The sequence below is a fragment of the Pyrgilauda ruficollis genome, unplaced genomic scaffold (genome assembly GCF_017590135.1).
Source record: "Pyrgilauda ruficollis isolate IOZ18807 unplaced genomic scaffold, ASM1759013v1 scaffold12, whole genome shotgun sequence".
NCBI lineage: Eukaryota > Metazoa > Chordata > Aves > Passeriformes > Passeridae > Pyrgilauda > Pyrgilauda ruficollis.
In genome coordinates, this window is record NW_024510321.1 from 3,258,188 (window position 1) to 3,280,597 (window position 22,410).

Genomic DNA, 22,410 nt, shown 5'->3' on the forward strand with positions numbered 1-22,410 from the left:
TTAAGGCTGGTCAGCTGATGAGTGAATCATCTTCAAGGAGCTAAACTTCACAATATAGTTGGAAAACTATGTGCTGTGTAACTGCCTTTTGCACAATAAAGCTCTGCTGCTACTGCAAGGTGGCATTTTAGAGTCATTGAGTCTGCTTTGCAAGGTAAAGCCAAACCAGACAGATCATGAGAATTTCTTCCTCATTTGGAAGAGAGTTTCTGAAGTAGCTAAGTGAATAATTATACAATTATAATTTTTGTTAAGTTTTCAAAAGGGCTTAACGTATTTTTAGTGTATATTTATGTTATTGAGGTGAACAAGGAAAATCACCAAGACAGGAATTATTGAGATGATGTAGAAGAATTAGGGTCAGGAGACAGGTCCTGGTGCCCCCTGCTCTGGCGAGGGTTGATGTGACACCAGCCACTTCTCAGGGGACAGCTGTGTGAGCTGGGTGCTAACAACGTGCATGAACAAAAGTGACACTTCCATCACGGGCAGGACAACCTCCCAACCTCGTTGGGTGTGTGTGACACACGCTGGCCAAGCCACACTTTTACCCTCTGGTGGCCATCAGGATGAAGTGTGGACCCTGCCAGCCTCTCCTGAAGTGCCACCAAGGGAAGGACAGCCTGAAGGGCACTCGCTGTCTCTGCTCCAGCTGGGCTGTGTGAGCCAAAAAGCATCTCTTAGTGTTAAATCCACAGAGCTGCAGTGCATTAACTGGCCCTCAGGGCTGAGTTCTGGGCTGCTGTTCTCACCTCTGTCCCATTCACACATCCCAGTACATCCATGGCACATCCAGCCCAGTTCCCCAACCCACCACAAGCTGGAAAATCACTGCTGCATTTCCATGGTGGATCTTGCATTACTGGAGTCACAAACATGTAAACATGTAGGGTCTGTAACCAAAACAGTGACACACTAAGAATTTTCCTTAAAAGCAGACTATAAGAATGGAATTCTCCTTTAGATCAATCCTAGCCTTTTTATTTTTTTTCCCTGCTGTCCATTCACTCAGGAAAATATTGATGACATTTTTTGAGAACACTAAGGTAGAAAGCACCACCAATTTCTAGGGTATCACACTATCCTGTAGGCAGGATTGCATAACCATTATTGAATTAATGCATGATGCATGGAATTATGAAATACAAAGTGTAAGGTCATGCACTCAGCCCTGTTTAAATATTTATGTTATGATCCAGTAGCTTACCAACAGAAAATGTTTTGAGAGTATATGTATCAGTCACTGTGAACATCTACATCTGAAATAATTACATGGAGGCGCCTTTATAGTCAGATCAGGTTAATGGAGTCTGTGAAGTCATAAAATATCTTACCACCCAAAAAATCTAAATATCTCGGACTAAATAGCCCCTAAAATTACCTATTTCTGTCCCTGCCATCCTAGGAGGCAAACAGTTGTAGAAATCCCCATGTGGCTGGATATGTTGACCCAAGAGGACCTTCTGGTCCTGTGTTTTCCTATGGTAATTTCAGTGCCTGGCAGCAGAGCTGCTCAGCAGGGTTTGGATGAGATTTGAAATGATGACTTTTGTTAAACTCAGTGGAAACTTTTCTCTGAAAAAGTCAAATGTGCCTGAGACCTGTCTTTCTATTCTGCTTCCACATCTCAGGAAGCCTTTATGTGTGTTTTTTCTGTTATAATTTGGCCCATGAAATAGGCAGAAATATGGAAATGTCACATTCTTTCATGGAAGAGGTTTGTGCTTTCCTACATGCATTTCCTACAATTCCATGTAGGACAGATCCATGAAGAGGTGTTCTGGGAAAGTCACACTAAACCTCCATCAGGTTAAAATCAGTGGATTTTCAAACTGGTCAGACACCAAGAGAACCTCATTACGAGTCATTCACCACCATTTCTCTCTTGAACAGACAAAATCTGTTGATAAAATGTCTTACCAGAGCTGTCCTGTCTGCAGCTGGGCAAGAAAGAAAAATCAAGTTACAGGATTTTGAGCAGCCTGTTCTACTGGAAGGTTCTGTGCCCATGGCAGAGGGGTTGAAAATAGGTGATTTTTAAAGTCCCTTCCAACCCAGAGCAGGAGATGATTCTATGAATGAGAGCAGTGCAGAACCTCTTGGTGCTTCCACTTCATCCTGTTCTTTTACAAGAGTTTCCCTTCTGACCATGAGAACATTGTCCTGAGCACCACCAATGCAACCTGGATGGGAATAATGGCCTCAAAGGAGGAGAAAGGCAAGAAAGAGGAAAGGTTATTTAGCACAGATCCTGGCCTGACAGATGTGCAAGAGAGAGATTTGGGACTGGGAGGATTGTTTGGGTGGGGAAGAGAAATGACTATAGCTTTACGTGAAGCTTAATCTAGGAGAAAAAATTCACAGCAATTCCCTGCCCTGAATCACTTTCCTAAATAACAGAGCCTAAGAATGTAAGGTGTCTGGGTCCCATGTGTCTATCCAATACTTTTTTTTTTTTTTGCTTTTTTTGCTAAAGTTGCCTTTAGTTCAATGTTTAGAGTCAAGAAAACAGATAAAAAACCACAAAAGAGGCAGCTGCAATGTGTAGTGTGTAAATATGTGAGACAGGGCTGATATTTGGATTGCATGGTCTTCAACACGGGGGCTTTGCTTCTGTATAAACTGTTTTCTAGAATTAATTACTGAGTGGCACTAATTGAGCACCACAATCTCTAATTAAGGAACGTTAAGAGTCTATGTGGCCACCTGTGAAGGAGAACTGGTAGCCCACCCTGTGGGAACCCATCAGCTGGCTGGCTGTGTGGGAGCTGCACAGGTCTATCCCAGCTGGAATGTTGTGGTCAGGGCAGAGTATGAAGAAGTTTAATAACACAGATTGAGATGTTCTTTTGCATTTGCCCTCAGCGCCAGAAAAATATTCCTGAGCACATTTAATTTATTAGTGTAGGAGTATCCATAAAGTCCTGTCTCACTCAATGCCGATGCTTCTCCATCACTGCAAATTTCTCAGTAGATCACGTCTGGGCTTGAAAGAGGCTTATGGTAATGTCAGATTTTCTCTTTGTTTAAATGAAATGGGTACAGAGAACTATCATTATCCCTTGTGGTAAAACCAGAAGTAATAGCAAAATAGCATCTTACAAGCCTGGGTAAAAGTGGATTACAATTTTACATTTCAAGAGCTCAGACAACCAAAGCATATTAGGATGGTCAAAGGTGGTCTTCAGATGGAGATTTGTATTTCTGCCTGACATGACAGGGCTGTCACTGAGGGAAGCTACATCAAAACCCCAACGCTTTTAAAAGACAGGAAGCATTAAACCAGGGAATTTCAAGACTATAAAACTTTTAAAAGGGTGATGAAGGACTGTTTTACCCCAAAAAGTACACAGCCTCCTTACTTCAAACTACCTTTGTCAATAAATGAATGCAAATGGAACTCTGATGACGTGATAGCACTTTTCCAGCTATCTCCTCATTTTCTTTTCAAATTATATACGAATATAGAATACCAAAGCCCCATTTTTGTGGGTTTTACTGTCTATCCCTAGAGAAATGTTTAAGTTAAGGGTTCCAGCAAGACTTGCTGCCCTGAATCGAGTAATTATTTTTGCATTTAATGACAAACATGACTTACTCATGGGGGCCACTGAAGACATCCACTGTGTGAATAAAGGTTAATCTCCTTGGAGGAAAATGTAGTATTTGTATTGCATCTAATTATTAATATAAATGAAGTGGAATTTTAATATATTGTGTGCCTTCTAATTGTAAATCCAACTAGGTTAGATTTGCTTGCTGGAAATTAAATCAGGTTTGAGAAGAAGGTATTACAGCCCAAATTACAACATTTAGGGTTCAGATTTTTAATTTTCGAATCACAGAAGAGGTCTGCAGTGTCCTCAAGCTTTGCATGTTGTACTTCTGCCTCTAAGCACATACTCTCCTTGGGGTCCATCAGTTCCACTTCTTGCACAATGGAAGGAAGAGAGGATAAGATGCAACTACGTGGAACCTGTGGAAAAACGACTTTTTGCAAGGAGCAGGGAAGCCACAGGAGATTTGAAGAGAGTTCAGGTTGTCCCAAGCCTCAAACAAACACTCCCTTCCCTCCCCTCTCTCTGCACCCCAATGCTCGTGTCCTGGATGCTGCTGTTCACCTTATCTGCTCTTTCAGCAGCTCCCAACATTCTGGAAATATGCATTTGTGTTTTGGTTACATCAGCTGAGAGGCCCAGCAGATAAACAGGCAGGAATAGGCATGTCAGGAGCAGTCATCGTCAGGACAGACAAAATCTGCAAAGCAGCCAGCGAAGGGCACGTGGGGCACCAGGGAGGAGGAGGATTGATCAGAAAGCTGCAGGAGCCATACTGAGAGCTGGGAAATACTGGCAACAAGGGCTGGAGAGTTTGAGGGTCCAGAAGAAGTCAGGGAGCCCAAGGGATCATTAGCAAGAAGTGGAAGTGTCATTTGAGTCTGTCTCATCAGCTTGGGCACTTATGTAAGGAAGGCGAGTTTCCTTTCCTGAGTCACGTGTGGCTCTGCAGGACAGCAGCCCAGAATCCATCAATAAGCTCAGCTGGGGATACAAAGAAAGTGGTGTCAGAACAACTATCAGCATGTCACTGCTGTCCTTCTTGCTCCTACTCATCTGTTCTCACAGCTGGCAGCAGGAATATTTGGTGTGATGCTGGAGAGCTCAAACCTCCGAGGGAGGCAGCTAAACCCCAGCACATTCCCAGCTTCTCCCTTCATCATTTCCATTCCAGATACCTGAACACTCTGTGTGTCCCAGAGCAATTTTAGCTATTTGTATTCCCCGTTCTCCATCCTTTCTTGAGAAGTGCCTGGGAAGCCGAGCACTCAGGTAGTCGATGCTTTTGGGCAAGCATCTGGCTATATCTGCTTAAGTATTAAACATCCTCAGGGCTAAAGAAATGTCCACCAGAAACAGATGGCATCATCTGATGCTTAAAAAAAATAAATCCTGACACCAACCATCAATCAGTCCAGTTGCCTCTGATGGCTCCTAGTAGAGATGGAAAGCCTCCATCCTCTTGTGGGTTACTGAAATACAAAGCTTTTGCCTGACACTCCAGGCTTTAAAAAGCTGTATGATTTATCAGTATCCACATAAATAACTATAATTTATTTTATTGGGTAGGTATATCCCACCCCCATGTGTAACACCAGATGCTGGTGCTAAAAAGTCTGGGGAAATTAATCTCACTGTATTTATGATGAGCCATCAAAGACTGCTGGGTTTCAAAAATTCCATTCTATGGTAGATTGAGTGGATTCTGTTCAAATCTGGGAGGTTTAGGGCTGCTTCACCCAAGATATGTGAGGGAAATGCACCTGAAAATAGATGGGAGGAGTGACTACTTTCAAAACCTACTTCTAAAAAGTAATCTGCTTCTTTCTGTCACTTCAGGTTTATGAGAGTCTGTATCTGCTACAGGCTCAGTTGTTTCTTCTGAAGAGTTGAGTCTTGGCACTTGGTGACTAAATCTGAGTTTGCATCTTGTGTTAGGAGACAAGGGTGTTTTCAAGGTGTTGTGTGGTGCTCATGTTGAATATATACTAAAATCTGCCAAATTTTTCCCTGCAACATTCATCCATGAAAGGTAGATATTTGAAAACACAGCTAGCTCAAGTCTCAGTAGAAGTTGGCATACAGAAGAGAAGTGAGCTTTTGCTTCTGATGCAGCTCAAAGGAGGATGAAAACAAAAAATGGACTAAGGTGGTTTTTTTTGTTGTTTTTGGTTTTTTTCTGACATAAGGAATTCCCAAAGCAATAATTCAAAGCAGATTCATTAGTGGACTGTGACAGATTCTGGCATTTGGTGCAGATTTTCATCAGTAGAATTATAAATATTTCTTCTTGATCTACAAATGAGTCACTAGGATATATCAGAGAGAAATAAAATCTGTTATCAATGCTAGTGCTCTTCCATGGGCATGTATGTAAGGGAGCACAAAACTATCTTCCATTAACATTTATGGGTGTGAGGTGTCTTGGAAATATGAAGGAAGAAGTATGGTAATACTTTAATTCAATTGACCCAACCCCTTGGAAACCACCCTCATGCCTTTTCTTCTAATTGTATTTCCAAATCAAAGATATTTCTCCAAAAATATTGTTTAAGCATTGACTCCATTATATAAACTACTGACAAGATGAAATATTTTTAATAAAATGCACCATATATATGTTTTATGTCCTCATAGATATTTTACTTGTGAAGATTCTAGTGGATTCTTTGCTGAGATTTGGTTTTATTTCAGGGGGTCAAAGGGGAGCTAAGTTATTATTTGGAAAACTGCAGCCCTGTTGGTGTAGTAGGCATCAGTAGGATAAACCTGCCCACTTTTTGTACTACATGTGTCCTTGATTAATAGTGTAAGTAGGGGTTTGTCAGTGGCTAAGTTCTTGCTAATAACTGGGTAGTTATTAAAATCTAGAAGGCACTGAGTCAAATTTAATTGGGCAAGAGTGTGCAAAGGTAGGTACAACTAAATGTGTCTCTTTTTATTAATGTCACAGTGTGAGTTGTCTGGATGTCATTGAAAGGGTAATGACAACAGAATTATTCCTAACATGTGCTGAGGGAAGGCAAGGTTTTAATGCTAAAATAGACCAGGTGGTACAAAATTAATACATTATTCACTACTCATAAACATCTTATACTTTATAAAAAAAAATAATAATAATAAAAAAAACCAAAAAAAAAAAACCACAAAAAAAAAGCGCTGTTACAAATATTTTTTTTCCTTCACCAAAAATAAGCAGTGAGCTGTTCATTCTAACAGCTGCCTCTAGAAATACCTTGTTAAAAAGAATATGTGAAACAACCAGTGAGTCATGACAGACTTAACCTTCTTAGCAGGTGCATGATATTTAAGAGACACTGGAATTTATCTTTTCATATACAGTGCACATTCATATCTGGATTTCTCCACCCAGCACATATGTGGCAACATGGTCTGTGGCTTCCCAAGGACAAATGCTGAAAAATGCATTTGGAAAATAAATGTAGTACACAGGATCAGATGCCAATTTCTTGCCTTTTGGGGTCTTATTGAACAGTAAGACATTCCTGCAAAGGGGTCCTGCCTTTGGTCTCCTGTTACCATTTCTTCATCTTTCTGAAATTCCACTCATCTGTGACTTCTGTGTTAAACTTCTCTAAATTCAATAAACTGACTGACCCACACTTACTGAGGAGAATCTCCAATAGATATAGATCTATTCCATCAATTTTATATTACTGCAAACAATACAAGGGAAAAAAGAACAAAACGTATTGATTTTTCATCTCTCTTATGATATTTGTTTCTTTGCTACTATTTAAGTCCCTTTTGTTCTATTTCCTTGACTCCAGATTTATGTGTTAATTTTTTTTCTTGTTTTGTTTGGGTCATTCTTAACCAGATTCGCATTTAAATTAGTTCTAATTGAATATGAACCAAATCTGCCATTCCTTTAATTATCTCATACCTGAAATGTGTTTTCTTCCATTTTGGTCAGTTCTGGGCTTCATTGTCCTAGAATCAAGAGTGGTTTATGTTGGAAGGGCCCTTAAAGATCATCTCATTCCAGCCCCCCTGCCATGGCAGGGACACCTTCACTAGACCAGGTTGCTCCAAGCCCCTTCCAACCTGGCCTTGAACACTTCCAGAGATGGAACAGTCACAACTTCTCTGGGAAACCTCTTCCAGTGCCTCACCACCCTCACAGTGTAAAATTTCTTTGTTATATCTAATGTAAATCTCTCCTTTTTCAGTTTAAAGCCATTATCCCTTGTCCTGTCACTCCATGCCCTTGTCCCAAGTCCTTCTCCAGATCTCTTGTAACCCCTTTAGGCACTGGAAGGGTCTCTAAGGTCTTCCCAGAGCCTTCTCTTCTTCAGGCTGAAGTCCCTTGACTCTCTCAGCCTTTCTCCAAAGGAGAGGTTATTATAATTCCCTTTTCCACATTGTCTCACATCTTTGCTGTAATCTTCCTCATCTCACCCTTAGAACAAACCTCCTCATGTTTGAAATCAACATTGCTCTTGATTTCTGCTTCCCATGATACCTCCTCCAAGCTCCATCTCACTTTGTCTTGACTTCACCCTTCCCAATACACAAGCACGTTCCAAGATGCTGTCTTGAAGCCATTTGAAATTCTTGTAATTAACTCAATTCAAAAGGTTTTTTATGTTCTGATCAAGCTTTGCCATCTGTAGGTCAGTCATATTTTTTTCTTGGAAAGGCTGCATGCCAACTGACCTTAGCATTAGGATTGAAATATGCCTGACGTTTTCCATGCTGAATTTTCATGGAAAGTTACAAAATCTTTGGGGATGGAAGGTTTTCAAGCAGCTCTACTTGCAGTTTATGCCCTTTTTCCTCTGTTTGCAGCCTCCTCCCCAGCACAAGTTCCCTTCTCTTTCTGGCCCCCCTCACACAGACTCATTAATTGGAAATGCACAACTAAGAGAACTCTCTTGCTCCTTGTGTTACAAACCCTGTTGTACAGGTGTTTCTTTCAGGAAGACTTCTTCATATTTTCCATGTCCCTTTTCCTCTCCTGTAGTTCTCTCATCCCCACATTTGGACTGTACAGGTGTTTCTTTCAGGAAGACTTCTTCATATTTTCCATGTCCCTTTTCCCCTCGTCCCCACATTTGGATGTTGTTCCATCCCATTTCTGGGAGATTCAGCAAGTTCAAAGTGCCTGCTGAGGGATCTCTGTTTGAAAACACAGGCAGGTGGCTTTCTCTAGAAACTGAGGCATGAAAAGAAATATTATGAGTGTCCCTCCCCTGTCTTGGTTAGCACGTTCCCTGGCCACCCCATCCCAGCTGGTGCCTGGGAATTCAGGGAACAGCCCTGGCTGGGGAGAGCAGCCACAAATCCGTCCTGCTTGGGGAAGAGAAGTCGGCTGCTTGCCCTCAGGGATGGGGAACAGGTCTAGGCTGGTCTTTCTTTGCTACTGAGATGCAATTTTAGGTCATAAAATGGCCAAGCTGCCTGGCTCACAGTTCCTGCTTTCCCTCTAGCAGACTGGCAGTGAGAATAAACCCATAGAAATGTTCTTAAGGACAACCGACACCATTAAATTTCTCCTTTGCACTCCATTTCATCTTGCACTAAAAGTTTTTAGTAACCCCAGTTAGACAGATACCCAAGATACAATTAATAAATGAAACTATTTTCCACATCAGCAAAATGCCTTTGTGTTTTCTGATATAAGAAGGAAGTCATAGATGAGGTCATCTTGCCTGGAAAGATGAGTTTGCTTTGATCATGTGGTGGAGCACAGATTTGGATTGAAGGATGCTGGTAGCCAATCCTCCTTGGAGTGTTTTTCTTGTGTTTCCAGTAAGGTTTCTCTGAAAAGCACAGCTCAGAGCCAGCTTTATCCTGTAGGATAAGGACATCCACCTCCTTCCCTTCTTACCCATGGGTATCTCCCTGGGAATTTCAGAAGCATTAAGAAATTTGCAGAATTAGCCACAGCTGAGCCAGAGACCCAAGGGGATGGGCTGACCATTGAGGACATTCTGGGACCCAGGAGAAGGTGCTGGCAGATGAAATGGGTCACTTTTTAGGACAGCAGTGAGGTGTGTGCGTCACCACCTCCCACCTTGCAGGGCATGGCTTTCATTTTGGAGATGTAACTGGCACCACTGCTGCTAAATCCTCCCATATCTTTAGTGAAATGTGGGGGTTTGTCCCACTTCTGAGTCATAGGGCTTCTCCAACAGAGGTCTGTGAAGGCAGGAGATTTCATACTGTGCAAAATTACTGGTAGAAATCTATTTTGGAGCTTTTCTGCAAGAAGGCCTCCTGGCTGGCAGGCAGCTCTGTCACTTTGTTCTGCCCTTCCAGGAATCTGCACTTGGAAAATGCACCAAATCAGAACCTCCTTACACCTCCCAAATTCACTGTAGAGGTATCCTTTTCGCATTTCTCGTAATAGGAAAGGGTGATTTTGTGATTGAACCCAAATTATAATATTAAAACTGGGAAATGGATTAGAAAGGAAGATTTTTAAAGGAAACCATGTTCTCCCTGAAATAAAAAAAAAAAAAAAAAAAAAAAAAGGTGGGGGGGAAGATAATATTGATTCTTTCTTGACTCTCTGATTTAATTTTTGAATCTCTGGGCTAATTTTTCTTTGTTGTAATATATTGGCCACAGGGAGCCATTACTTACTTTGTCCATTATCACTGGTTTTCTTTCAATTTTACTCTGTTTCCATGTGGGCTTTTTATCCTTTTGGTTCTCTGCAGCTTACCTTTCCCCAGCTGTTTTCTGCCATGCGTGAAGGAGAATTACCTCTTTCTCTTGATCTCCAGTCCTGACTGCCCAAGGGACACGATGGCTTTGAGATGACTGAGGGCAAAACTTAGCACAGTCCTTGGTCACAACTGAGTGTCCCCGTCTCTGTGGAGGTGTAGGATCTGAATTGTAAGAGGATGCCAGGATCTGAATTGTAAAAGGATGACTCCAGGGATCCCACTCTGCCTGGACTGGGCATTGTCCTCCACGTGAGCTCCCTAGGGTTAGGCTTGGTGTGGTCTTCTGGTAGAAACTGCAGAGCTTAAGCATCCAAAATTAGAGGGTTTTTTTAATATCTAGTCATTGTATAATTGGCAGAGCAGCTGTCATTTGCATGCAGCCAGTGAAAACATTCCAGGCTAATGCAGGTGTTTCTCACTGATCATCACTCCTTGCAGGGAGCAGCAATAGCAAAGACTCCCCAGACTGTGCAGTCTGTCTTGCTGTCTGATTGTCCTGACATCCTCCTCAGCAGGACAGCCAAACACTTTTGTTGACTTAGCAGAAGGATAATTGTCTCTTGTTTTGCAAACAATAAACTTTCCATAGTTTCCCTGATTTTTTGGGGTACATTGAGCCTTTAACATTGCAAACACAGCTGGTTTTGCTGGGAGAAGTTTTCAACTGGACTTGTCTTACAGCACGTTTTATCTGTCTAGACAGTGGTTTGAGAAGTCCACAGCAGCTCTGATGGAGCCCTTGCTACTCTGGTGAATTAATGTTGTTTTGATATCTGATGAAAAACCTGCAGGAACATGTTTGTTTTTATGCTGCAGCTCCAGTAGTGGGAAGAATTTATCTGACTCCACTCACCATCTCTCCCTCCTCACATATAACATTTGGAGACTTGGAATTTCAGATCAGAAAACACTTGGTTTCCAAAGACTCATCTTCTAATACTTATAAGGAAAATACTTAGAAACAAAATAACACTGAAAGTCATCAGCTACAAAAGAAATCCAAATTCAATAGTTCTTGACCAGATTTGGAGTGGTACAATTTGTCTGCACAGTTATAGGCACGTAGGTGAATAACAAATTAAAAAGTCTTGGAAACATGAGGCACCAGCAGGTTGTGGTAAGGAGTGTCAGAGTTTGCCTCAGATTGATGTTTCCAGGACTGTGTTTCAAGTGACAAGGACACAGGCACCTCGCTCTTCCAGCTTGGGGGGTGCTGCAGGACCTGGGAGTGAGGAGAGGCAGAGGTTGGTCCCTCCTGTGCAAAGTGAAGGGAACAGGACTGAGGAATCTGCCCCATTAATTACAGGTACCCCTTTAAACTCTGAAGTGAGAAATTGGGTGATCACTCCCACCCCATCAAACACAGGTGAGCACAGCTGCCATCCAGCATCACTGCTCTGCACTGCTCAGAGACAAATAGCTACACCAGACACACCAAAACTGCAGGGAAACATAAAGTTCAGTACCTGAAGAGAAGAATGGTCAGTAAAACCCCCAGCTGTATTGTAAACACCAAAACTGGAGGGAAACATAAAGTTCAGTACCTGAAGAGAAGAATGCAAAACCCCCAGCTGTATTGTAAATACCACAAAAAGATTCAGGATAGGGGGAACACCCTCAACTCACCCGATTCCTGAAGATGGCTGAAGCTGTATCAGACTCCCTACTCATTCTTCATAGGCCAGAGGTAAAATTCAGCCTTGTTCTCTCTTTTTCTGGGTAAATAGAAATCATTCACAAGAAATCTCTGAAATTACAGCCACTTTTTGCTTATGAAATAATTATTCTTACCATATTACTTACACTTTTTCTTTCCTAAGGAGAACATCCACTCTTATTGCCATCATGAAGTAGTTAAGAGATTTTACTTGGGAAATAAGACTGTATTTGCTGCCTAGTTCTTATTAAAATTCATTTTCTTATATTTAAACAGACGAACCAGTTATTTCACCTTATAAAGGTGAGACTAATACAGAGCTGATGAGAAAAAAATCCTGTTGGAAGAATTGGTATTAGAGTGGAACTAAAGTGCCCCACAACCCTCCCACCTGCAGCTGCTTGTGGGTTCAAACACTTTCCACGTGGGAAGTTGTGTGGCTGCAAGGCAAGACATTCATATCCCCTTTTCCATGTGCTTTCCTAGCTGGCCTTGGGCAAAAAAAATGAAGGAGATTGATGGTGCTCCAACCTGTGTTCTCCCTCCCCCAGGCCACAGGGGCCTCTTGCCAATCTTGTGGTATCATGATCATTTTGACAGCAAGAAACTAAGATATCAGAAGAATGGGATTATGAGATTGACTGCAGGATAAAGGGAAACTGGGCTGGGAGGATATAAGCTTCTTATCCAAGCACAAATAGCTGAAAGAATAGGAAAGGAATATAGAAAATAACTCATCATGTAAATTGCTTTTTGCAGGAATACTCTCTCTTAGTAAACTTTGCCCTGGGATGAAAATGTACAAAGGATTGGAAAATACACTTCCAATAAGGAAATAATCCTCCAGAGAGACTGACTACATTACTGACCTATTACTGCAGTTCTCTGACTTAGATCTAACACTTAGTGAAATGAAATCCCCTTTCTGAGCAGTTTTTCGTTGCAGCTTAGTGGATTCTGCTGCAGTAAACAAAAATATAGTAATTGGCACCTATTTTGTTAGGCTTGCTAGAAGGTCTCCAAAGAACAAACTGCATCTCTCCCATCTGTGCTAGCCAAAGAACAGTGCATATGTCCACTGAACAGGAAGGAAGAAAATCAGATATTTCCACTGGTCAGAGAGTGCCTGAAGAGCTTCTTGCTGGTCTGTATCTACCAGGCACTGCAGGTAGATGGGCCCTGTTTTATCCACAATAAAAAAAATATTAAATGAGTAGCTGAAAAAAGTATTAAATGAGTAGCTGACGATCCTGGCAGGTACTTCACATGCGCTGTCTGGCCTTTCCTATGCAGCTGAGTGACAGAAATGACAATGAGCTGGTCACAGGGTTACAATTTGGATTAATGGCTTCCTTTTTGCATGGTAGATTTCACTGATGGGGGTATTTTCTGCTCCAGACCCTGTTGTTACAGCAAAACCTGCTTGGCTGGCTCCTAGGGGATTTCTCTTCCCCAAGGAAGCAAGGTGTAAGATCCCTTCCACTCCTCCTGGGTGACACCAGTGAGGGTCCAGGGCAGTGAATGCAGTGCTGAGTCAATCCACAGGAGCTCAGGAGACCTGCACACTCTCTGACTGAATGACAGATGGAAGGTTAAATACATAAGGATTTATATTGCTCCACTTTTGCCAAATCAAGGCAAACAAAAAGGTGGAAGGGAAAGGAAGAAGTAGCCTCATGCTTTCGTTCCAAAAGTATTCTAACTTCAGCAGCAGTGCTTGCAGATACATCTTCAAACAGGATTTGACCAGGTGTTGTGTGAATAGAAATTGTCTGATTTTGCCCTGTGTTGACACAAAAGGAGAAGATGGAGATGAGATATTCAGACTGCAGCCTACCACAGCAGCACATGTGCCTAGAGCTTTCTGGGGAGGATGGGTGCTTCCAGCAGCCTGTTTCCCACCCATGGATGGGGGGCTTGGAATCAGCCTCACAGCTCCAGGTCCCTGTGCTTTTCACTTTTCACTCTGTGCTGCCAGCACAGAACTGGTGCAGCACCTTGCACAGTGCCTGGCTTGTTGCCCTGTGCTGCTGCTCAGGTGGGGCTGGAGCACCCTGAGCCCCCCCTGCCCTGGGGAAGGCTGTCTGGTTGTAAAGGCTGGTCACCACCATCCTGGAGTGTGATTGTCACCACGATGGGCTGCTGGGTGTGACAATGGACAGCATTGTTAGTCATATGATTTAGTTTTAGATAGGCCTTCAGGGAGCTGGACTTGATGATTCCATGGGTCCTTCCAGCTTGAGATACTCTGGGATTCTGTGTGGCTTATTTGACCTGCATTTATCTTTAATCCAGCTATGAGATACAAAATCCAAGTTTCCTTTGTCTTTGGTGGGCTCTGCTCATTCCTCAACATCCCCTGGGATGCCAGCCTGTCTCCACTGTCTACAGACATCCTGGGAAAACTCCAGCTTAAGCACCTCAGGGAGGCACCTGACATGAGGCTGGATTAATCTGGTCATTTGTGCCTTATACTGGCACAACCAGAGTCACGAGCTTTGGAAAAGGCATTGCAAGTGAGAAGGTCAACAAAAGCATGCTGGATTGTCATTAGGCTAAAAGCTTAACATAATTATACTAAAAGAATTTGGGGTTCTTTGAGTGCATCTGTCATTTGATTCCCAACCTCAAAGAGACCAAAAAAGTGACCTGCTTTCACAGTCTGGCAGCTCAGTGTCACTGGAAAGCAGATTTCTTTTTAAGGGGATCCATGTGGACATAGAAATCTGCCATTGCTTTTGGAAACTGAGGTAATCTTAAGTTTGCTTTTACTTAAACTGAAAGCACTGTGTTAGCAGCCAGGAGGACTGGGTATTATTAGTAACCTTTTACAGGAAATGTGGTGTGTCATGGGTTAGGCATATATTTTTTTTCTGGAAAATGCAGTGTAAAGTGAAATGTGGGAATAAGTAAACATAAAGTGCTTATTCAGCAGTTCATTCTGTTTGAATGCCCAGCAATGCAACTCTGAGGTTACCTGCTCATGAAGGAAGCAGGGAATGATATTTGAGATTTATTTTTGGCTAAAAGCATGAAATGCAAATGTTTCTTTGTGCAAAATGTCAGCTGCATTTCTGGGAAGAAAATAAGATTGCTTTAATAATCCATGGTAAATAACACCACTGAGATTGCTACCACCTATTACATTTACCTGCAGGTGTATCTAGACAAACATAACTAATGTACATATGTAGCTTGGTGTCTGAAATGAATACAGAAAAGTGAATCAAGGTGTTCCAAACCTTTAGTGAACAGCAGTTAATGAAGAAAAGGATGAAAATTAAGCTTCAGATAATGAAATTCCCGTGCATATAAGGAGATATTAATGTATGGAAATGTCTGGGCTACCACTACTCTGCAGAGATCTCAGGCTTTACTGTTTTGCCTGATGAGGACCTCTGGGGATACTGCAAGGTGTCCATCCTGGCCTCCAGCTAGACACAGATCTCCCAGAACAGTGTGTCCTTCTGGGCAATGGCCTGAGGATGACTTGGGCATGGAAGGGTCAGTTGGCATGAGACATATTTGCAGATGCACGTAGCCCTGGCATCGTCACCTGTGCTTGGTCAGTCTCTGTTGTCCACAAGATGAATTTCTGATTGAAATGGTGCACCATTAGACCCTCAGGGTTTGGTGTCTGAGGCTAGTGTCTCCAGCTGCCATCCTTGATGAGCAATTCAGACCCCTAAATTTGGCCAGTCTGTGTCCTCCTGCAACACATGGGATGCCCTGGTTGGATGGCAGCTGGAGATTTGGGAGGACACAGACCTCCTGTAGGTCTGCTGCAGGTATCTCAGATACCCTCCAGCATCAGAACACACCTCTGTTAAGGTAAGTGAATTGTACCTATACAGTCCACAAGATTTTTATTCTGGATTCCTTTATCCCCTCCCTTCCTCCAGCTGCTCCCTCTTACATACACACATGCTTATTTTCAGGACACTTGTAGCAGCATGGTTATCTCTGAGACCTCATCCTGCTGTCAAACTGGGTTGAAAATGGCTAAAAGGGATCTATCAGTGCCTCCTTCCCTGATGGGCTCCCACCTGCTTGGCTGCACATCCACTGCTCTGGTTTCACACAGCATCACCTGCAGTACCTGCGAGTGGGGTGTGAAAGGAAAAATTGATTCCCACCAGGCCACCACAGCGATGAGGAGACCCACACAAGCTCTCAGTGTGGTGGACCAGCTAAGAAACAATTAGCTTTAATCTCACTTAACTTTAGAGCAGGGCAGTGCTGGGGCAGCAATGGTTTTTTCAGTGGTTCATAATGGACAGGGGCATCTGCTGTGCCACCAGCTGCTTTTGTTTTCAATCACAGTGATTGCAAAGGGTACTTTACAAAACAGCACTGACGGGGCACTTCAAACACAGTGCCATCAGAGTGATTAGGACCAGGTTTTCAGAATTCTATCCCATATATTCTGAATATTTGAAGTAAGAGGAAACAGGGTAAGGGAATGATAGCAGAAGATAATGGCTCTTTGGTAAGGCCCAGTTAAATGGAAGTACTTTTTATGCTGTTTATGTTGGTCTAGCAGGTGTTATCCACTTAAAGTACTATCAGAAAGAGAGAAGTTAGGAGGCTTACAGGTATATCTGGTAGCATTAAGAGATCACAGAGAAAATACCTGCACAAAGTCCATTTTATTGCTGTAAATGGCAGGAGGGCTGCAGCACTGACCTCTCCTTGCCAGTACCCAGAGCTGTCACCCACCCACTCGGCACAGGCAGCAGTTGAGTTGATACCAGGCAATTTGGGATTGGTTTGTTTTGGGGTAAATATATTTTAGCAGATATTGGTTTGAGTCACTTTTGCCCTGTTCCTGACATCCCAAGCATCCATCTCCAGCGTGAACTTTTTGCCATGATAAATCCAGCACAAAAGCTGTGATTTACTTCTTCTCAGACCACGAGCAGATGTAATGTTCAATATACAGCAACTGGTGACCAGCCTGTGAGATATATTACTGGGGATGGTCTTTGAGAAGAAGCTGGCTTTATTTATTGGATATAATGGTATATATTCGGGGCAGGGGTGTTAAAAGAGGTTTAAACCATCAAATATGTCGCTTAAATGCGTAGTTGTGTCTACTCTTGCCACGCACTGCCAGCAAAATCTGAAGTGCCAAGAACAAGAGGAAGGTAACACACAATCTCAAGTTCAGTTTGGATCTTTTCATAGACCTCTGAAAATCTTCAAATAGCTTTTTTTTTTTCCTGACTAGTAACAGCATTTTCAGGACCAAGCCTGCTTTGGGAGTAAGTCTTGCTCAGATTTGGCCACAATAATCTGGTTGTGATGGCTTGTTTTAGCCTGGAGGGAGAAGTTTTTGAAGCTATATGACTTCAGAGGTGTTTATTCGCAGTCACAATAGATTTCCTTCATGGCCCAGAGGACATTTAAAACAAGACTGTCTGTGAAAATGCATACAAATGTTTAGAAATATTTCCAAATGTACAGTGTGGTTGAAGTGCCTTGCCTATGTACATCATTGTCATAGAATCATAGAAAAATTAGCATTGGAAAGGACCTTTAAAGGGCACCTAGTCCAAACCCCTGCAGTGAGCAGGGACATTTTTAGCTAGATCAGGCTGTTCAGAGCCCCATCCAACCTGACTTTGAATGCTTCCAGTGATGGGAACGTGCTCCTCACCATCCTCATCTTCAAAAATTTCTTCCCTGAATCTAGTCTGAAACTCCCCTCTTTTAGTTTAAAGCTGTTTCCCCTTGTCCTATTGCAACAATCCTACGAGAAACTTTGTCCCCATTTGTTCCTATAGACCCTGTTTAAGCACTGAAAGGCCACAGTGAGGTCTTCCCAGAGCTTTTTGGGTTTTGGGGTTTTTTTCTATTATATTTCTGAGCTTTACATTTTATTTTCCATGGTTTGGTGTGTTGAGGGTGGAGAGGGAGGACGGGAATGTCAGTTTGTGTTATTGTGCATGATAAACTTTTGCACCTGAGGTCAATGTGTTTGAAAATGCCTGCAGACTCCTTTTCCTGCTAAAACCACGTGCAATTAGAGGGATTTCCATGATGGGGCTACAGTGCCGCAGATGAGATGAAACTCAGACCCTCCTGTTTCCAGGACCAAACATGTCTTAGTTGGGATGATCACAACACAAAGCAACACACTCCATTTTCAGAAGGCTTCAAACCTGTTTTTATTATAGCATGCATGCTTTTTATACATTCTTACAAAACTCATGAGTTTACTCATGAGTTTTTTTAGTTCATTAAAAAACTTTACTCATTGGTCACGAAAGACAAAGTGCTTATTGGAATAGGCAGTTGCAGGTTTCTCTTACTTATCCTTCTTTCTTTCTTGGTTTCTATGTCAATGACCCTAGTAGAAAATTCTTTCAGGTTTGAACACGGGTCCTCTAATCAAACTTCTCTCTGGCTCACAGAAGTCGCTATAAAACCTCTTCCACACAAACACATGCCCCCCACATTTAAAGTTCACTGATTTCCTTTTACCTTCACTCCTTTCAGGTGCTCAACCTGTTCCTTGCCTTGCTGCTGAGCTCCTTCAGCGCCGACAACCTCTCGGCCCCGGACGAGGACGGCGAGATGAACAACCTGCAGCTCGCCTTCGCCCGCATCAACAGGGGCCTGCAGTACGCCAAAAAAGCCGCCTGGAACTTCTGCTGCAACGTCCTCCGGCACCCCAAGACCACAGCTGAGAAGAAGGCCATGATGAAACTCGCTGCCCAGAACCCAGGAGCCCTCAACAACTGCGTGAACAGCCACGCCACCGCCGAGCTCGGCAAAGACGTGGAGAACCACAAGGAGAATCGTGCTGAGGATGGAGTGAATAAAAACGGAGAGAAACACCCAGCCATTACGGATGATGATTTTATGACCAATCCTGACCTGTCCATTTGTGTTCCTATTGCTGTGGGTGAGTCGGATATCGAGGAGGAGGATGAGGAGCAGAGCACCTTTACGGAAATGGAGCAGGTAGGCAATTAAAATATTTGTTAATTTCAGCTTATTAAATGCCCTCTGTTCCCACCCTTGGTCTGGATCCATGGCTAGAGATGCAAATGTCCTATGGCCTAATCCTGCCTTTGATGTGCTGCTAACTTCAGAAGAAGTTACAGATGCATATCCAAGAGCAAAATTCAGTTTCCAACAAGAGAAATTTCCTTTCTTTGTATTCTTTGCGCTTGTCTAGATTAATTCTTCTAACCAGAGCAATTAAATCCTTTCTCACACAGCAGACTGGTTCTTTTGCCTTTCAGCTAAATCATGGGAATGCTACAGAACAAATCTTAGGTTAGTGGAAGATTTTTCTCAAAATGGGCTCTGTCTTGGTTTGATTTGTGCAATGAGAATTGAAGTCCAGGTAGTTCTCTTCAAAATACAATAAGACAGAAGATGATATGACAAGGCACCAGAAAAAGAGAGAAGATGTGTTATCATTTGTATTCTGACAAGAAAAAGTTATTCACCTCCTCTTTGGTGTGACATGGCAGATTTCCATTTTTTTTCCAGAGCACTCAGTAGTGAAGGCTGAAAAATCCTGTGCAGTTTGAAGTGTTGTATGAAATGAAGAAACATCTTCAGGGGAATGCTTTTCTTTGTCTCCTTCTCCCCCTCTCCCTTTTCTACCAGCTTTATCTCTTGGCTCCACACACCATATCTAGTTAATGTTTTCCAGAGCCTCCACCTTGATCCAGCACCTGATGCTGGCTGAAACCAATGGAGTTCAGCAGGCACTAGATCACAGCTCCTGCTTCAGATCCAGCAGTCGGGAGGGATCCTTGATCTCTTGGTTGAGGGGAAGAAAGTTTGAAAAACAGAAGAGTTGTTAGAGAAGGAAGGACTGTCGTAAAAAAGCTCCAAGGAAGGACTCTGTGTCAGGAGCTGGGCACAAATCAGTTGCTTAAGGTTAATTTCTGCTGCTGTGTTGTGTAAATCTCTTTAGTGTCAGTGCATCACCAAAAAGTCTTTCACAGTGATCATCTCACTGGGGAGTGGAACAGCAAGAGGTCAGAAAACTTAATCACAAGCTCCACTGTCCAAATAGAAACCTAGGTAATAAAAAGACAAATCTGCAATTTTTGGTAAACACCTTTAGGGTGGGTTTTTTGTGTCTGTTTAGGGACTATTTTATTGAAATGATCTGTGGATCAGTGTGGTAGTATGAATAATATCTAGTTTTTCTCTTCAAAGTCCTTCTCTATTCCCCGGCTGTATTTGAACCAACAGCCAGAGAACATTTGAAATGTGAAATAGGAATGCAGCAGATGAAGAAGAGGATTGGAAAAAAAGAAGTAATTAATGAATTGAGACAAAGAGAGTTTAATAGGAAAGAAAAGAAAGATATAATAATAATAATAATAATAGTAGTGGAACTAGAATATGCAAAACAAGTGATGCTAAGGCATTTGCTCACACTTGTTGACTGATGCCCAGGCAGTTCCCAAGTAGTGACCCCTGGCCAGCTTTTTCCCCAGTTTATATACTGAGCATTTATTCTCATTCTCAATCCAAAACATGCCCCCATACCAGCTACTGGGAAAAAAAGTAACTTTATCCCAGCTTAAACCAGGGCTGTTCCTTAGTGTCAGGTGAGCTGTAAATATTGCCTAGTGTGTATGTGGATAATAGTGTATAACTATGTTTAATTATAGAATTCTGTGTTTGGTGATTTTTTTTCCTTTAGGTCTTTAAAGATTCCCACACCTTTCTGCTGTGTCTGACAGATGGTAACAATCTCAAACAATCTCAGAATTTTTTCCTTCACACTGAAAGCAAGAGCTTGTTGAAATTTTGAACTCTGGAAGTGTGTGCCTGTGTATGCTCAGGGTTGTGTGTTGCACAACTGTATCATTCCTCTCTCAAGATAAATAGTAACATTCACAATTGCAAGATAAATCCCAGCATAGGGCATGGAGGGCTTGGGATTTTTATGTCTTAATGTGCTTTAGAAGTGTAGAAATGCAGATTTCTCTTTAGCTGCACTATGTGTGTAAATTAGTGGAAGAAACAGGTTACCATCATTTTATACTGTATATGTGGAATTAGAGCTTTAGTAAGATCTATTAGAGTCATGAAAGAAAGAGCTGATGTAGAAAAAAAGGCAGTTCACTGAAACAATATTATGGATAAAAGCTGATGTGGAAATATTTAGAAAACTCCTAAAAGTTTCAATAATATTGAAATGTCATCACATGTAATAGAAATATTGGGGATTCTGAGTGAAACAAAACAGGAGGAAACAAAACCCAGTAGGAGAAGCAAACCAAGATTCTGCTTTCCCACTGTATCTATTAATGAAATTCTCAATAAACATCAGAGGAACATTGTCGCATTACCACGAGATATTTGGATTGCAGTGAAATAATGTGGTTCACTGCTGGCATGTGCATTAAACAGAAGGCATGGAGTTGAGAAATGAATTAATTAGCCTTGTCACTAGTGCTTTCCAGGCTTGGACAAACAGCTGCTGCAGGTCACTGCTGTTCCCCTGTGCAGAGCCCTGATCAATGGTTTGCAGTTTTTATCTGCAGGTCTGAGGGGTCTACTGCTGAAAAGGTCCAAATAAGCAGAGAGTTCGTATATCCAGAAAACAATTTTAAAAAATTCCTGGAGGGGAAAATGTGTGTGTACAAGGCTGTTCCAACTCAAAAACTCAAAATGCATTGGCATAATAAATAAACAAAAATAGGAAGAAGCTAAACAGCAGAAATTATAATTGTGTGATGAGCTTTGCATTTGCTTTTCTGCAAAACCCTAATAAATTTGCACAGCTGTAAATATCTCCAAAAGGAGCAGAGCCATGAGAAAGCAGATGCCAACAAATTCAAGGATCTGTCATTTTTACTGGTGCCCACTGCAAAGATGCATGATCTCCGGACTCAGAGAAAAATTTTCTTGATCCACCTGTGGGTTACTGCAGGAGAAATTACTGCATCTGAAGGCTGATATGAAATCCCAATTCCTTGGATATTGAGTTGTGGGACTTTACAGTAGGCTCACCCTTTCATCAAGGACATCCCTGTGGGACTGTGGGGAATAAATTTCCTCACTCACAGCCAGAAACTTTAATCCTGCAAGCCCCAACTCCAAGGGTGTCCTTACCTCCTCCCCTCCAGGATGTCCAGGATAACCAGATTAGAGCTCCCAAAGGAAGAACAATAAGAACAAGAGCAAAATTTACATGATTGCACTGAGAGGGCACAATTAGGGTGAAGTATCATTTTGTGCAGAGGGCATCACGCAGAAACCAAACAAGAAATGCCAAGGGTATGCTAAGCATTCAAATATATTCCAACTTTCCCCTAATTACAATCCATATTTTTACATATTTCAATATTGTAGTATGTACAAAGGGAATGTTTATGTACATTTACTTCTGAGGAAAAGACAAAGTACCCTGCTTCCCTTTAAAGTTGTTGGCTGACCTGGAATTGAGCAGCCCTTTGGCAGCATTGCCAGAACGTGTTTTCCTCCTCCTGCAAGTGGATTTTGGAGCATGGAA

The 22,410-nt window shown here is 42.2% G+C and overlaps 1 protein-coding gene across 2 annotated transcripts in view; it reads left to right on the forward strand.

Moving 5' to 3' along the window:
• Positions 1-22,410, forward strand: part of LOC121363719 (sodium channel protein type 5 subunit alpha-like) — a 214,797-nt gene that overhangs the window by 121,738 nt on the left and 70,649 nt on the right. For both annotated transcript variants that reach the window (XM_041486335.1, XM_041486324.1), the window contains one exon: positions 18,414-18,881. In XM_041486335.1, the coding sequence (XP_041342269.1) occupies positions 18,414-18,881 (468 nt within the window). The remainder of the gene's footprint in view (positions 1-18,413; positions 18,882-22,410) is intronic.